Source organism: Pan paniscus, chromosome 2, assembly GCF_029289425.2.
Source record: "Pan paniscus chromosome 2, NHGRI_mPanPan1-v2.0_pri, whole genome shotgun sequence".
NCBI lineage: Eukaryota > Metazoa > Chordata > Mammalia > Primates > Hominidae > Pan > Pan paniscus.
The window spans coordinates 33,492,509-33,509,565 of record NC_085926.1 but is presented as its reverse complement, the minus strand read 5'-3'; the positions used below and the strand labels follow the sequence as shown (position 1 = coordinate 33,509,565).

Genomic DNA, 17,057 nt, shown 5'->3' with positions numbered 1-17,057 from the left:
TTGCAGTCTAATTTCTAGGCTCTCTATTCTGTTCAGTGGTCTATGTGCCTGTTTTTGTGCTAGTACCATGCTGTTTTGGTTACTGTATCCTTGTCGTATAGTCTGAAATCAGGCAACGTGATGCCTCTAGCTTTGTTCTTTTTGCCTAGGCTTGCCTTTGCTATTTGGGCTCTTTTTTGGTTCCATATGAATTTTAAAATAGGTTTTTCAAGTTCTGTGAAGAATGTCGTTGGTAGTTTGATAGGAATAGCATTGAATCTGTACATTGCTTTGGGCAGAATAGTCATTTTAATGATGTTGATTCTTCCTATCCATGAGCTGGGATGTTTTAACATTTGTTTGTGTCTTCTCTGATTTCTTTGAGCAGTGTTTTGTAATTCTCATTGTAGAGCTCTTTCACTTCTCTGGTTAGCTATATTCCTAGGTATTTTATTCTTTTTATGGCAGTTGTGAATGGGATTGCCTTTCTGATTTGACTCTTGGTTTGGCTGTTGTTAGTGTATAGGAATGCTAGTGATTTTCGTATGTTGATTTTATATCCTGAAACTTAGCTGAAGTTGTTTATCAGCTTGAGGAGCTTTTGGGCTGAGACTATGGGGTTTTCTAAATATAAAATGATGTTGTCTGCAAACAGAGATAGTTTGACTTTCTCTTCATGTTTGGACGCCCTTTATCTGTCTATCGATCTCTCTTTCTTTCTCTCTTTCTTTCTTCCTTTCTTTCTTTCTTTCTTTCTTTCTTTCTTTCTTTCTTTCGAGATGCAGTCTTGCTCTGTCACCCAGGCTGGCGTGCTGTGGCGCAATCTTGGCTCACAGCAACCTCTGCCTCCTGGGTTCAAGCAATTCTCCTGCCTCAACCTCCCAAGTAGCTGGGACTACAGGCACACACCACCACTCCAGGCTGATTTTTGTATTTTTAGTAGAGATGGGGTTTCACCATGTTGGCCAGGCTGGTCTCAAATTCCTGACCTCAAGTGAGCCACCCATCTCGGCATCCCAAAATGCTGGGATTACAGATGTGAGCCACCATGCCTGACCTGGAAGCCCTTTATTTCTTTCTCTTGCCTGATTGCTCTGGCTAGGACTTCCAAAACTATGTTTAATAGAAGTGTTGAGAGAGGGCATCCTTGTCTTGTGCCAGTTTTCAAGGGGACTGCTTCCAGCTTTTGCCTATTTTGAATAATGTTGGCTGCTGTGGGTTTGTCATATATGGCTCTTATTATTTTGAGATATGTTCCTTCAATACCTAGCTTATTGAGAGTTTTTAGCATGAAGCAGTGTTGAATTTTGTCAAGTCTTTTTTTGTGTCTATTGAAATAATCATGTGGTTTTTGTCTTTAGTTCTGTATATGTGATGAATCACATTCATTGATTTGTGAATGTTGAGCCAGCGTTGCATCTAGGGATGAGGCCTACATGATCATGGTGGATTAGCTTTTTGATGTCCTGCTGGATTCGGTTTGCCAGTATTTTCTTGAGGATTTTGCATTGATGTTCATCAAGGATACTGGCCTGAAGTTTTCTTTTTTGTTGTTGTGTTTTTTTTGTTTTGTTTTGAGACAGTCTCACTCTGTCACCCAGGCTGGGGGGCAGCAGCATGATCTCGGCTCTCTGCAACCTCCACCTCCTGGGTTCAAGTAATTCTCCTGCCTCAGCCTCCTGAATAGCTGGGATTACAGGTGCATGCCACCACGTCTGGCTAATTTTTTGTGTTTTTAGTAAAGATGGGTTTTAACTATGTTGGCCAGGCTGGTCTCAAGCTCCTGACCTCAGGTGATCTGCCTGCCTCAGCCTCCCAAAGTGCTGGGATTACAGGTGTGAGCCACAGTACCCAGACTCTGCCAGGTTTTGGTATCATTCTGTGATGCTGGCCTCAAAATGAGTTGTGAAGGAGTCTTTCCTCCTCACTTTTTTGGAATCGTTTCTGTAGGAATGGTACCAGCTTTTATTTGTACATCTGGTAGAATTCAGCTGTGAATTCATTGGATCCCATGCTTTATTATTATTATTGGTAGGCTATTTTTTACTGATTCAATTTTGGAGCTTGTTATTAGTCTGTTCAGGGAATCAGTTTCTTCCTGCATCAGTTTTGGGAGGGTGTATGTGTCCAGGAATTTATCTGTCTCTTCTAGGTTTTCTAGTTTATATGCATAGAGGTGTTCGTAGTAGTTTCTGATGGTTTTTATTCCTGTGCAGTCAGTAGTAACATTCCCTTCATCATTTCTAATTGTGTTTATTTGGATCTTCTCTCCTTCTTTGTTAGTCTAGCTAGTGGCCTATCTATTTTATTAATTTTTTCAAAAACAACTCCTGAATCCATTGATCTTTTGAAAGATGTTTTGTGTCTCAATTTCTTTCATTTCAGCTCTGATTTTTATTTCTTGTCTTCTGCTAACATTGGGGTTAATTTGTTCTTCCTTCTCTAATTCTTTCAGTTATGAAGTTAGGTTGTTATTTTGAGATCTAACTTTTTGATGTTGGCATTTAGTGCTATGAATTTACCTCTTAACACTGCCATAGCTGTATCTCAAAGATTCTAATGTCTTGTATCTTTGTTCTCATTGTTTTCAGAGAACTTCTTGATTTCTGCCTTAATTTCATTATTTACCCAAAAGTAATTCAGGGGCGTGTTGTTTAATTCCATATAATTGCATGTTTTTGAGCAATTTTCATAGTCTTGACTTCTATTTTTATTGTGCTGTGGTCCAAGCTTGTGTCTGGTGTGATTTTGGTTCTTTTACATTTCTTGAGGATTGTTTTATATCCAATTATGTGGGCAATTTTAGAGTATGTGCCATGTGATGATGAGAAGAATGTATATTCTGTTGGTTTGGGGTGGAGAGTTCTATAAAGGTCTGTCAGATCCATTTGGTCCAATGTTGAGTTTAGTCCTGAATATCTTTGTTAATTTTCTGCCTTGATGATCTGTCTAATACTATCAGTGGAGTGTTGAAGTCTCCTGCTGTTACTGTGTGGGAATCTATGTCTCTTTGTAGATCTCTAAGAACTTGCTTTATGAATCTGTGTGCTCCTGTGTTGCGTGCATATATATTTAGGATACTTAGGTCTCCTTGTTGAATTGAACCCTTTTCCATTATATAATGTCCTACTTTGTCTTTTTTGATCTTTGTTGGTTCGAAATCTCTTCTGTCTGAAGTTAGGATTGCAACCTCTGATTTTTTGTTTTACATTTGCTTGGTAGATTTTCCTCCATACCTTTATTTTGAGTCTCTGTGTATTATGACATCTGAGCACTTTGGGAGGTCAAGGCAGGGCAGATCACTTGACACCAGGAGTTCAAGACCAGCCTGGCCAACATGGTAAAAACCCATCTTTACTAAAAATACAAAAATTAGCCGGGCATGGTGGTGCACACCTGTAATCCCAGCTATAAATTAAAAAAAAAAAAAAAGAAGAAGCAGCAGCAGCAGCAGCCTGCCCACGCTTTGGTAGAGCAGCTATGCTGGAGGAATCCCTTCCGCCCCCTGGTCAGATCAAACTCTATAAAGCCGGAAGACTGGATCAGCCAAGTCACCCAAACAGCAAAGATGGCAGCCTGCCCCTCCCGCCAGGAGCTCCTTCCTAGGGAGGTGCAGTGCCGTTAACAGTGGCTGTCTGGAATTCCAAGCCAGTGGGTCTTATCTTGTGAGGTGCTGTGGAAGTGGGGCCGCAGGCTGTCACTGCTCAGCCCCCTAGATTCAGCCTCTTTCCTAAGGCTATGTACGGGGGTCTAACCTCCCACTTTGCCGGAGCTGTAGCTACCTTTGCCTGAAAGCCCGAGTATCTGAGGCTCCAGGGTTTCCATGCATGCCTGAGTGGCTCCTCTGCCAAGACTCCACATAGTTCTGACAGACTGAAGGCTAGTGGAGTGGGTTCACAGGGAGATCTCCTGACCTGAGGGTTGCAGAGATCTGTGGGAGAAGCATGGTCCCTGGAGTCACATATTCACTCACCGCTTTCCTAGGCAGGGGAGGTTCCCCTGGCTCGGTGTTGCTCTCTAGTGGGCTGCTGTCCTGTCTTACTTTTCTTTGTTCTCTGTGGGTCAAGTTGTTTCCTTGATTAGTCCCATTGTGAGCACCTGGATGTTTGAGTTGAAGGTGTGTTTACTCACCCCTTCCCTTCCTCTCTGTGAGAGCCATGTACACTAGCTACTTCTGGTCAGCCATCTTGCCCCTTTATCCTTTCTCATTTTTAAGTTAACACATTTATAGCTATAAATTTCCCCCTTAGCACTGTTTTCACTGTGTTCCATAAGTTTTGGTATGTAGTTGTTTTTATTCAGTTGTCTCTCTATATTCTAGTTTCTCTAATTTCTTTGATCCATTAAGAGTGTGTTGTTTAATTTCCTCAAACTTGTGAATTTTCCAGTTTTACTTCTGTTACTGATTTGTAACTTCATCATGTGGTGGGAGAAGATACTATGTTTTATATCCATATTTTAAAATCTGTTGAAACTTACTTTGTGTCCCAACATATAACCTATATTGGAAAATGTCCTGTGTACACCATATATGTCTGTTGGATGTAGTTGTTTTATTGTATTAAGTCCTCTGTTTTCTTACTTCTGTCTCTTTGTTCTATCCATTATTGAGAGTGAGAATCCAATAATGAGAGTCCAACTATTATTGTAAAACTATTTTTCCCTTCAATTCTGTCAGTTTTTGCTTCATATATTTTGATGGTCTGTCATTAGCTGCATACATGTTTATAGTTGTTATTTATTCTTGATGCATATTGAATCTTTTTAATATATAATGTCCTCCTCCTTTATCTTTTGTAACCTGTTTTTCACTTAAGGTCTATTTTGTCTGATTATTATTATTTTTCTTTTTTTTATCCTAAGACAGGGTCTCACTTTCATTGCCCAGGCTGGAATGCAGTGACTCAATCATGGCTTACTGCAGCCTCAACTTGTGGGCTCAGGTGGATTCTCCCACCTCAGCCTCCCTAGTAGCTGGGATTATAGGCACATGCCACCACGCCTGGCTAATTGTATGTATTTTTAGTAGAGATGGGGTTTCACTGTGTTGCCTGGTCTGGTCTTAAACTCCTGAGCTTAAGTGATAAGTGATCTGCCTCCTTTGGCCTCACAAAGTGCTAGTATTCCAGGCGTGCACCAACACACCCAGCCTATTTTGTCTGACATTAGTATAGCCACCCCGCTCTCTATTACTTATTGATATACCTATTACTATTACTATTGATATACCAGGCAAATAGTAATTACTATTTGCAAAAGGATAGAATATCTTTCTGTCCTTTTTCATCCATTCTGCTAATCTCTGTCTTTTGACTGGGTGATTTAATTCGTTTACATTTAAAGTAATTACTGATAAGAAAGGACTTACTTCTGTCATGTTACTATTTGTTTTCTGTATGCCTTATAGCCTGTCACTTTTTACATTACTTTCTTTTGTGTTTAGTTGTTTTGTAGTGAAATGTTTAAATTTTTTATTTCCTTTAGTGTATATTTTATAGCTATTTTCTTGGTTGTTTCCGTGGGGGTTACATTTAATATCCTAAATTTATAATGCTACTTTAAATGTATGCCAGTTTAATTTCAATAACATACAAAAACTCTGTGCTTTTCCAGCTCTGACCCCACCCTTTTCAGTTGTTGGCATTATAAAATTACGTCTTTATACAATTGTCTCCAGAAATATAAACTGTCTTTTACTATATTAGTCTCTTAGATTATGTAGAAAACAAAAAGTGGAGTTACAGTCTGTTATTACAGTAATAGTAGTTTTTATAATTGCCAATGTATATATTTACGTTTATTGAGATCTGTATTTCTTCATATGGTTTCAAGTTACTGTCTAGAGTACTTTTAATTTCTCCCTCGCTTTTGAAGGACAGTTTTGACAGATGTAGGATTCTTGGTTAACAGTTTTTTTCTTTTAGCACTTTGAATATATCAGCCTACTACCTTCTGACCTCTAACGTTTCTAATGAGAAATCTGCTGATAATCTTACTGAGGATCCTTTTTATGTCACTGGTCACTTATCTGTTGCTGCTTGCAAGATTCTGTCTTTGCCTTTTGAAAGTTTGATTATCATGTGTCTTGATGTGGCTCTCTTTGAGTTCATTTTACATGGAATTCATTGAGCTTCTTATATGTTTATGTTCATGTCTTTCATCAAATTTTGGAGGTTTTCAGCCATAATTTTTTCAAATATTTTTTCTGTCTTTCTGTTCTCTTCTGATACTCCCACAATGAGTAGATTTGTTCACTTGATGATGTCTCACATATCCCTCAGGCTCTGCTCACTAATTCTTTTGCCTGCTCAAATACGCTTATTAAGTAATTACACTAGTGAATTTTTTTGTTTATTTGTTTTTTGTTTTTGAGATGGAGTCTCTCTCTGGCTCCCAGGCTGGAGTGCAGTGGCACGATCTCAGCTCACTGCAAGCTCCGCCTCCTGGGTTTGTGCCATTCTTCTGTCTCAGCCTCCCCAGCAGCTGGGACTACAAGCGCCCACCACCACACCTGGCTAATTTTGTGTGTGTGTGTTTTTAGTAGAGACGGGGTTTCACCGTGTTAGCCAGGATGGTCTCGATCTCCTGACCTTGTGATCCGCCCGCCTCAGCCTCCCAAAGTGCTAGGATTACAGGCGTGAGCCACTGCGCCCGGCCACTATTGAATTTTTTATTTCAGTTACCATACTTCTTAATTCCAGAATTTCTTTTTGGTTTCTTTTTAGGTTTTCTATCTCTTTACTGATATTTCCATTTTGTTCATACATTATTTTCATGAATTTATACACATCTTAACTTCTTAGAGCATCTTTAAGACAGGTATTTTAAAATCTTTGTCTAGTAGATCTGCCATCAGATCTTTTTCAAGGGCAGTTTCTGATTATTTATTTTTTCTCTGAGTATGCTGTATTATCCTGGTTCTTCATATGCCTTGTGATTTTTTTGTTGAAAACTGGATATTTGAATCTTAATAATGTGGTTACATTGGAAATCAGATTCTCTCAATACCCCAGAGATTGGTGGCTTTTGTTATTTTTGCTTGTTGATTCTGGTTCTGATTGTTGCAGGCTTTCTCTATGCCAAAGATCAGCCTCAGCCTGAGGTATAAACTTAAAGTCTTCTCAGATCCTTTCTGAGCCTGTACCTTTTTCTGAGCATCCATTGTCACTTTCTAACTCTCCATGTGTATGCAGTTGTTTTTGAATATGCTGGTCTTTAATGTCTGGCTCCCAAAAAGGAAAAAGAGAAAAATGAAAAAGGAGGGGCAGGACCTTTAAGCCCCTGAAAGTCACTTTAGCTAGAGGGGGAAGGGCTTGCAATAGTGAGGAAAGGTGCAACAATAATGGCTGCCAGCCTCTTTGTCTGTACCTCTGTTATCAGAAGCAACTGTGACTAGGACTTGGAAAGGGTCTTTGGAAGAAAAAAAAAAGCAGCAGTCAACAGTGCACAGGTCCTCAGTATCCGCAGGATAAGGTTCTTTTTTCATGCCCTGATTCCCACAAGCTGTGTGCAAGCTGCTCCAGCAACATGTGCACAGCTGCCTGTCAAGGGGCTGGGGCTGGTGTGGGGGGGAATGGGTAGTTGCTACTGTACTGAGAGCTGAAATTGATAGAAATTAACCACACTTTACCATCCAAGACTTTCCCTAGAAGTTCTAAGCCTTCCATAGACTAGAGTTCCAAAATAGTTACATCAGACAGATTCTGTTGTCTGGTTGAGGAGACAGAGTCCTGGTGCTTCCTAATCTACCATCTTCCCAGAATCTCTCAATAATATCTTACAGCTAAAGGATCCATTTCAGAACCACACATTGCATTTAATCATCATGTCTCCATCAGTGTTCTCCTCCAGTGTTCAGTCTTTCCTTAGCTCTCATGACCATGACACTTTTGAAGTTATTTTGTAGCATTTCTCTGAATGTAGTTTTGTCTGATGTTTTCTCATGATTAGAATCAGGTTATACATTCTTTGCATCAGTATTGCAGAAGTGATGGTGCATTCTTTTCATTGCACCGTATCTAGTAACACATGGTTTCACTGTGCTCCATCACTGGTGATGTTAACTTTGATCTCTTGATTATGGTGGGGCTTACCAGACTTCTTTACTGTGAAATTACTTTTTCTTTTTGTAATTAAGTGTTTTATCAGGAGATACTAATATTTTTAAACAGGTTACATATTCTTTTCATCATTAAACTTGAATTCATTTATTTAGGAAATTTTTTATTTTCTATTCTAGAAAATTTATTTGAGAAAATTGACATACATTTTTGTAACAGTAGGGACTCATAGTTTCCCATTATAACAATCATTATTTATTTATTTTGAAGCTCAAATTGCCCTTGATTTGACCAACAGGATTCCATTCAAGCCGGCTTTTGTTGTTCTTCTAACATGTCCCCATCCTTGCATTCTGGTACTGTTGTACTATCCCTGTGCTTCAGTCCTGGAATCAATCATTTCTCCAGGGATCCATTGTTCCTATTAAGGGAAGATGATTTTAAAGGCTAAGATCTGGACTCTAGATGTACTTACTGTTAGTGATATGTCACTGCTCCCCAGACCTCTCAGTGGGCAGAGCTAGGGATTGTGTGTGTGTGTGTGTGTGTGTGTGTGTGTGTGTGTGTGTGTGTGTGTGTAGAGATTTACATCTCTGTTTCCATATCTATCAAAAACCATGTTTTTACACCAGTAGTTCCATTCTGGCACCAAGGAAATTCTAATTTCCAGATTGATAACCCACTTTTCTGACAGAAACCTAGCTTTCGTTATCTTTAATATGTTTACCAATTTGATCAGTCCTCTGTACGCTACCAGTTTTTCTGCTATCTCTGCTACTACCTCCTTACTTGCACAGATCTACTCCTCATCCTGCTGGGCTTTGCCATTCCATCCTCACTCAAAACCATGAATGCCCTTCTTATTCCACTTTGGCTCCAACAGCTTACACCTGATTACCACTCTATGTGGACAGCCTTCCTACCTGTCTGGGCTGAAAGCTGATACATTCACCAGTGGATACCCTCCTTATAGTTTGTTTGGGAATCTGTGTACTAATGCCTGGTCATTTATAATTTTGATAACTTTTTAAAAATTATCCTTTGCATTTCTTTGATTACTTTTACCAACTTCTCATGTCAAGAGACAATATATCAGCCAGCTGCAGTGCCTCACGCCTGTAATCCCAACACTTTGGGAGGCCGAGGCAGGCAGATCACCCGAGGTCAGGAGTTCGAGACTAGCCTGGCCAATATGATGAAACCCCATCTCTAACAAAAATTAGCTGGGCGTGGTAGCAGGTGCCTGTAATTCCAGCTACTTGGGAGGCTAAGGCACGAGAATGGCTTGAACCTTGGAGGTGGAGGTTGCTGCGAGCCAAGATCACGCCAGTGCACTCCAGCCTGGGTGACAGAGCAAGACTCTGTCTCAGAAAAAAAGAAAAGAGAGAGAGAACATATCAAAAATATCATAAAGCCAAAATTATGACAGTTTATCAGGATCACTCCCTTGTTCTGTAATTCTCTTCTCCTTTACTAAGGATCACATATTTTATATTTGGTAAAGGAAGACATTTTTGGAAACTATAACTGAAATCTAAATTGGGTATAGTATTTTTGAGCTTGGGAACACTACTTCATCATAGTCTAATGTGTGATTTACTTCTGAAACATAGGCAGCCATTTTATGTTGAGTAAACATTCTTTGAAGATGGATAAGCCCTCAGTTAAACTACTGTAGTACAAAGAAAAGAAAAAAGAAAAAAAACTAAAGCAGTAGTAGTCCCATGCTTTGTATGGCAGTTGTTTTCATTTATTATCTATTTTCATTTTTAATGTTGAGATGAGCAAGACCCTGTTTGACATTATTTTATTATGAACGTTGTTAACATTATTCTTTTTTAAATTGTTCTCTATTTCTGTTCTGATTTTTCTTTTATTCTCTTCCCCCATGCACTTTCTCCTCCTTTTTTGTTTTTAAAATCTAAAATTTAGCAAAAGATAATTATTCAAGTCAGAATTTCTATAACTTTTATAGAAATTATTTCAATATCTGATACCTATTGATTATGTCTCTCACCCAGTGTTTCTGCCCACATTACAATCGGGCACACACATTTATCAAAGTTAACAAGTCCAAAAAAAGCCACTGATAACCTTTGTAAAGTTTACTAGGAACTATAATATTCTAGAATATTACTTCTAGTGAGGATAGTGCAGTTATTCAGGAAAGATTCATATAAAAGTTTGCCAACCTGAAAGACTATTTTGTACTTCTTGAGCACTGCCACAAAAATATTATCAGAATTGTAATTGTGTCAGTATTTGTCAGAAGGACACAGGAAAATTAATATTAATGATCTTACTGTATTCTAGGCCCAAGTCCTCACCATGACCCTAGGAGGCAGATGCTATTTTCCCATTTTACTGATAATAAAACTGCACCTTGGCAATAATTAGGAAACTGCTCCAATCACAGAGTATAAGAAGCAGAGATTTAATGAGACTACAAAGCCTATGTTCTTTTCACTTGACCATGGTGCTGCTCTCTGTCAGAAGAGGAAAAATTCAGCAACTTTGGATTATCTCATTCATATAGATAATTCAGTTTTGTAACAATCTGTGCTTTCTCTGGAAGAAATTATTTTTCTGCCAGTCATCTGTCCAGATCATTATATGTCAGGTCATTTCTAATTATCTGCTAGAGTAATTACAAAGCTTACTTTCATGGAAAAGATAACTGACTACCGTGAAAAGCATTTTCTTGTGAATCCCATTCATCCAGCTGAAATAAAAGACACTCTTAGAATGATCCTTTAACATCTTTGAAAGTCTGATAAGTTATAACTTTCCGGGAGTGATTTTTTGTGGGGTTTATAGAGACACATTCATCCTGCTGGCAATAGTTCTTGTTAAAACCAGCAATAGTGTTATATTGGTCTGCAGCGTGCTCTGTGGTTGTTTCATTCCAGAGAGATGGGAAGGAAATTAGTCTATGGCCCAAGCCCAGGGCACTACCTGCTGAAATCCCTCAAGGTCTGAATTTATAGTGTATTTGATCATAAAAAAATTTAAGAGGAACTCTGGTATTTTGTTACATTCAAATGTGGATTCTTAGATTTAACTGTTATTCCTACAAAAATGATTTAAAGCACTGTCTGATAAGTTGTTTAAAAATAAGCAGTGAGTGACTTTTCATGGTTATAAAATCCATGAGTTTGTAATTATGCTTTTAAAAAGAAGGCAAAAACAAATCAAAACTCCTTGGTAACCACTGGGCCCAATTCTTGATGCTAAAATTTAAAGAGAACTATATTAAGAATCTGTTCTGCCTTTTCTATAAAACTGTATTTCAGGATAATCAGAATAGGTCTAGTTGATAAAGTTATTCTCTACAGAAGAATTCTACCCCATGGAAGGAGTGGTATGATTAGATAATCACCATTTTTAACTCATATTAAAATAACTGATTCAACAACAATCAGTGACTGAAACCTTTGGTTAAAAGATTGATAGTCTGGGCATGGTGGCTCATGCCTATAATCCCAACACTTTGGGAGGCCAGTAAATCACTTGAGCCCAGGAGTTCCAGACTGGCCTGGACAACATGGCGAAACCCCGTCTCCACAAAAATTGGCTGGGTGTGTAGGTACACACCTGTAGTCCCACCTACTCAGGAGGCTTAAGTTGGGAGGATCAATTGAGCCTGGGAGGTGGAGACTGCAGTGAGCCATGATCACACCACTACACTCCAGCCTTGGCGACAAAGTGAAACCCTGTCTCAGAAAAAAAAGGGGAATGATTTATGGAGAAGTTTACAATGGTGAGATTAGATTGTCACTACCTAAATCCAGTGGTTGTTTTTATCATCACTAAAAGCCACTTAAGCCTCCTGGCATGAAACCATAGAAATACATACTGAAGTATATAAAGAGGAAATGACATATATGGGATTTGCTAGAAATACTTCAGATAAAAGGGAAGGGGGGACAAAGATGACGTAAGAATGGTAAAATCTTAAAAACTGTTAAATCTGGGTGATGGGAATATAAGCGTTCATTATACTGGTCTCACTTTTGTGTATTTTTATTATACAAAGTTTTAAGATAGCACCAGTGTTTTGGGAATGACAAAATTGAAAAGAAGGTTACTTAATGTCTTTTTTCTTTGTCTTTTTTACAGCAAACATGATGGTTATATCTGTGTTTCATCATATAAAGTTGTTATCCCCATACTTGTGAGAGTCACCCTGTAAAGTTACAGAACTAATACCATGTCCTTTTGACAGATCTTTCCCTAGATCATTCTGACCTAGTTGCAGAGTTGTTGAAGGAGCTGTCTAACCATAATGAGCGCGTAGAAGAAAGAAAAATTGCCCTCTATGAACTTATGAAACTGACACAGGAAGAATCTTTTAGTGTTTGGGATGAACACTTCAAAACAATATTGCTTTTATTGCTTGAAACGCTTGGAGATAAAGAGGTAAATGGCAAAATATGTAAACAGTAGCCTTTCCTTCCTGTCTCTTTTACATTGCCTGTTAATCTGATGCTACACGGATTTAGCAATTGGGAGAATGAATCTCTTCTGCTGCTTCTTTCTGCATGAACTTTTCACTGTGAAGTACTTTTTCTTCTAAACCAAGTAGCTCAACAATTTTGAACAATTAACAGGAAAAATGAAAGGTCGCAGGCTGAATTCTTATAGAAAAGTACATGTTACTTGTTTTACATATTTAGATTAGTTGTTCAGGAGCAACTTTTATTTATTTATTTATTTATTTATTTTGAGGAATAATCTCACTCATTCTCAAGCCCAGGCTGGAATGCAGTGGTGTGATCTCAGCTCACTGCAACCTCCATCTCCCAGGCTCCAGTGATTCTCCTGCCTCAGCCTCCTGAGTAGCTGGGATTATAAGCACGTGCCACCACCCCCGGCTAATTTTGTGTTTTTGGTAGAGATGGGGTTTCACCATGTTGGCCAGGCTGGTCTTGAACTCCTGACCTCAAGTGATCCACCCACCTCAGCCTTCCAAAGAGCTGGGATTACTGGCATGAGCCCCCGTGCCCAGCTCCAAAACTTCTTTTTATAGTCTGAATGTAGTTCTTGATTTCTTGCAAATAAAGTAAGTATAATATAAATTTTCAATTAGAGATAAGAAAACTTAATTACGTAGTATACCGCATACTTTATGCAGTTATCTACAACTCCTCCCCCAATATTAAGACCCTTAAGTTACAAAAATTGAAAATGTTAAAGATTATCTACAACCCAAAATATTAAAAACATTTAAATGTTTCTTCTTAGCCTACAATCAGGGCTTTGGCATTAAAGGTTTTAAGAGAAATCCTAAGGCATCAACCAGCAAGATTTAAAAACTATGCAGAATTGACTGTCATGAAAACATTGGAAGCACATAAAGATCCTCATAAGGAGGTAAGTTACCTGGCTGGTAAAGTATTATTCCATTATTTTATTTCATGAAACATGTAACCATTGTGTAAAATGTAGCCTTATTAATGATTTTCTTGAACATTTGCCTTGACATTCAGGGTAATACCTGATCGAGATGCAAGCATATTTTTTTCTATTAAATGAATTAAACAGTGATATCATGACCTTTCACCTAAAACAGGCCAGCTCTAGGAAATAATTTATTTAATTTTGTTTTCTCCTTCACTTCACTTTTAGTTTTCTACTTAGAGTTTAGCAATCTTATTTTCACTTTTCATTTAGCAATAAGAATTTGATTTTTTAAAATAACTAATGAAGATAAGAAATCATTGTTTTGGGGGGGTTGTTTGTTTGTTGAATCAGGATCTCACTCTGTCACCCAGGCTGGAGTGCAGTGGTGTGATCACAGCTCACTGCAGCCTCAGCCTCCCGGTTCCAGTGATCTTCCCACCTCAGCTTCCCGAGTAGCTGGGACTGCAGGCATATACCAGCACAACTGGCTGATTTTTGGTATTTTTTGTAGAGATGAAGTTTCACCATGTTGCCTAAGCAGGTCATTGTTATTTTTAAGTGATAAATTGCCTAGAGGAGCTATATATCTGTTGCAAGTTTATTCACCAAAGTAGTGAGGATAGCTTTCATGGAAGAGTTCCGTGAACCTGTTTCATAGTACTTGGTAGCCATGATATCTCTCTCCCCTTCTTCACCAGTGACATCGATTAGGTAACTATGAGGATTGAAAGAATTAGAAAAAAAATGTTCAAATAGGGACTATTTTTTTTATTTCAATAGGTTTTTGAGGAACAGATGGTGTTTGGTTATATGAATAAGTTCTTTAGTGGTGATTTCTGAGATTTTGGTGCATCCGTCACCCTAGCGGTGTACACTGTACCCAATGTGTAGTCTTTTATCCCTCACCCCACACCCACTCTTTCCCCCAAGTCCCCAAAGTCCATTGTATCATTTTATACCTTTGCACCCTCATAGCCTAGCTCCCACTAATGAATGAGAACATATGATGTTTGGTTTTCCATTCCTGAGTTACTTCACTTAGAATAAAAGATCACCAATTCCATCCAGGTTGCTGTGGATGCCATTATTTCATTCCTTTCTATGGCTGAGTAGTATTCCATGGTGTGTGTGTGCGTATATACACATACACATGGTGTGTGTGTGTGTGTGTATACAGATACACAATTTCTTTATCCATTCATTGATTGATGTGCATTTGGGCTATTTCCATATTTTTGCAATTGCCAATTGTGCTGCTATAAACACCTGTGTGCAAGTATCTTTTTCATATCATGACTTCTTTTTTTCTAGGTAGATACCCAATAGTGGGATTGCTGGATCAAATGGAGTTCTACTTTTAGTTCTGTAAGGACTGTATTTCTAAGAGAAAGCAACTGAGCAATAGCATTAGGTATCTATGGTAGAACCAAGACAGAAGCAAAAGACAAATCAAAAAAGGAAGGTTAAAATAGCAGTGAGATAAAATGAATCAGAGCCAAATGCAAGAGCTAAAGCTATAAACCTCTCCGAAGAAAGCAGAGGTATAAATCTTTGTTACCTTGGATTAGGCAATGATTTCATAATATAACTAAAAGCAGAAGCAACCAACAACAGAAAAGACAATTTGGACTTCCTCAGCATTAAATCCTTTTGTGCTTTATTAGCTTAGTGGTCAGCTAGAGGTAACATTTAAAAAAAAAAAAATTGGCTGGGCATGGTGGCTTACGCCTGTAATCCCAGCACTTTGGGAGGCCAAGCAGGTGGATCACTTGAGGTCAGGAGTTCGAGACCAGCCTGACCAACATGGCAAAACCCCATCTCCACTAAAAATACAAAAATTAGCCAGGTGTCATGGTGGACACCTGTAATCCCACCAATTTGGGAGGCTGAGGCAGGAGAATTGCTTGAACCAGAGAGGCGGAGGCTGCAGTGAGCTAAGATATGCCACTGCATTCCAGTCTGGGTGACAGAGCAAGACTCTGTCTCAAAAATAAAAATAAATAAAAAATCAAAGGAAATCTTTTCTGTCCTTCAAAGGACATTATCCTGAAAGTGAAAAGGCAACTCATAGAATGGGAGAAAAATTTTGCAGACATGTATCTCATAAGGTACTAATATCCATAATATATATTCTTACAACTCAGCAATGAAAAGATGGCCCAGTTTTTTAAATGGACAAAGGATCTGAATAAACATTTCTCCAAAGATATACAAATGGCAATAAGCACATGAAAAGATGTTCAACATCATTAGTCATTAGGAAAATGTAACCAAAGCCACAGTGAGAGACCACTTAACACCCAAAAGAAATATAGACAATATGTTGGTGAGGATGCAGGGAAATTGAAACCCTTGGGGTAATTACTTTTTTAAGAGATTTCACTGTGACTCTTTTAGAAGAGTGAATCATAACTTTTAAATATATCTGGATTTTTGCAGGGGTTTTGGGGTTTTTTTGTTTTGAGACCGAGTCTCGCTGTCACCCAGGCTGGAGTGCAGTGGCACGATCTCAGCTCACTGCAACCTTTGCCTCCTGAGTTCAACTGGTTCTCCTGCCTCAGCCTCCCAAATAGCTGGGATTACAGGTGTGCACCACCATGCCCAGCTAATTTTTGTGTGGAAACGGGGTTTCGCTGTGTTTGCAAGGCTGGTCTCGAACTCCTGGCCCCAAGTGATCTGCCTGGCTTGGCCTCCCAGAGTTCTGGGATTACAGACTTGAGCCACCTTGCCCGACCCAGTTTTGTTTTCTGTTTTTGTTTTTGTTTTATTCAACCGTGTTTGGTAGTGGTACATCTATGGCATTTCACTGAAAGTTTAAAAATGATATCTAATATTTGTAGTTTAGTTATCTACCTTTTGACCCAAATAAGGCCTGTAGCATCCCTACAAAATATAAAATTGACACCCTTAAGGTATTAAAGCTGAAATTAGCCCTGGGTCTTCTAACGTCCAGTGTATTTTCTTGTTTTTTGTTTGTTTGTTTGTTTGGTTGGTTGGTTTTTAGACGGAGTCTCACTCTGTCACCCTGGCTGGAGTGCAGTGGCGCGATCTTGGCTCACTGCAATCTCTGCCTCTCTGGGTTCAAGCGATTCTCCTGCCTCAGCCTCCCTAATAGCTGGGACTACAGGTGCATGCCACCACACCGTGCTAATTTTTTTCTATTTTTAGCGGAGACAGGGTTTCACCATGTTAGCCAGGGTGGTCTCGATCTCCTGACCTCGTGATCTGCCTGCCTCAGCCTCCCAAAGTGCTGGGATTATAGGCTGAGCCACCACTCCTGGCCTTTTTTTTTTTTTTTTTTCAGTGTATGTCCCACTGTACCTTTCTAAGCATTTTTCACCTATTGAGATCTTAAGTGAGAGACTGCCAAAGTAGCATCAAAAGCAGTTATTTTTACGTGTTCTTAAGACTATCTTTAGAGATTACAGACTCTAGTAAGAAGATAGACAGCCATTTCTTGTCTTCATCACAAAACCAGTGTTTTACCCTCCCCAAGCTCAATACAGAAGGAAGAAAATATTAGGAAAACAAGGAGGAATAGTATGTTAACTTTTGACAACACATTAATCATATGATTTTTATTTCATTTCTCATTAATGTGATACAGAGGGCTCA

The 17,057-nt window shown here is 38.8% G+C and overlaps 1 protein-coding gene across 50 annotated transcripts in view; it reads left to right on the top strand.

Annotated features, from left to right (window-relative positions):
• Positions 1-17,057, top strand: part of CLASP2 (cytoplasmic linker associated protein 2) — a 221,943-nt gene that overhangs the window by 187,860 nt on the left and 17,026 nt on the right. For all 50 annotated transcript variants that reach the window (XM_063602234.1, XM_055109628.2, XM_034956067.4 and 47 more), the window contains 2 exons: positions 12,265-12,458; positions 13,284-13,412. In XM_063602234.1, coding sequence (XP_063458304.1) covers positions 12,265-12,458; positions 13,284-13,412 — 323 coding nt within the window. The remainder of the gene's footprint in view (positions 1-12,264; positions 12,459-13,283; positions 13,413-17,057) is intronic.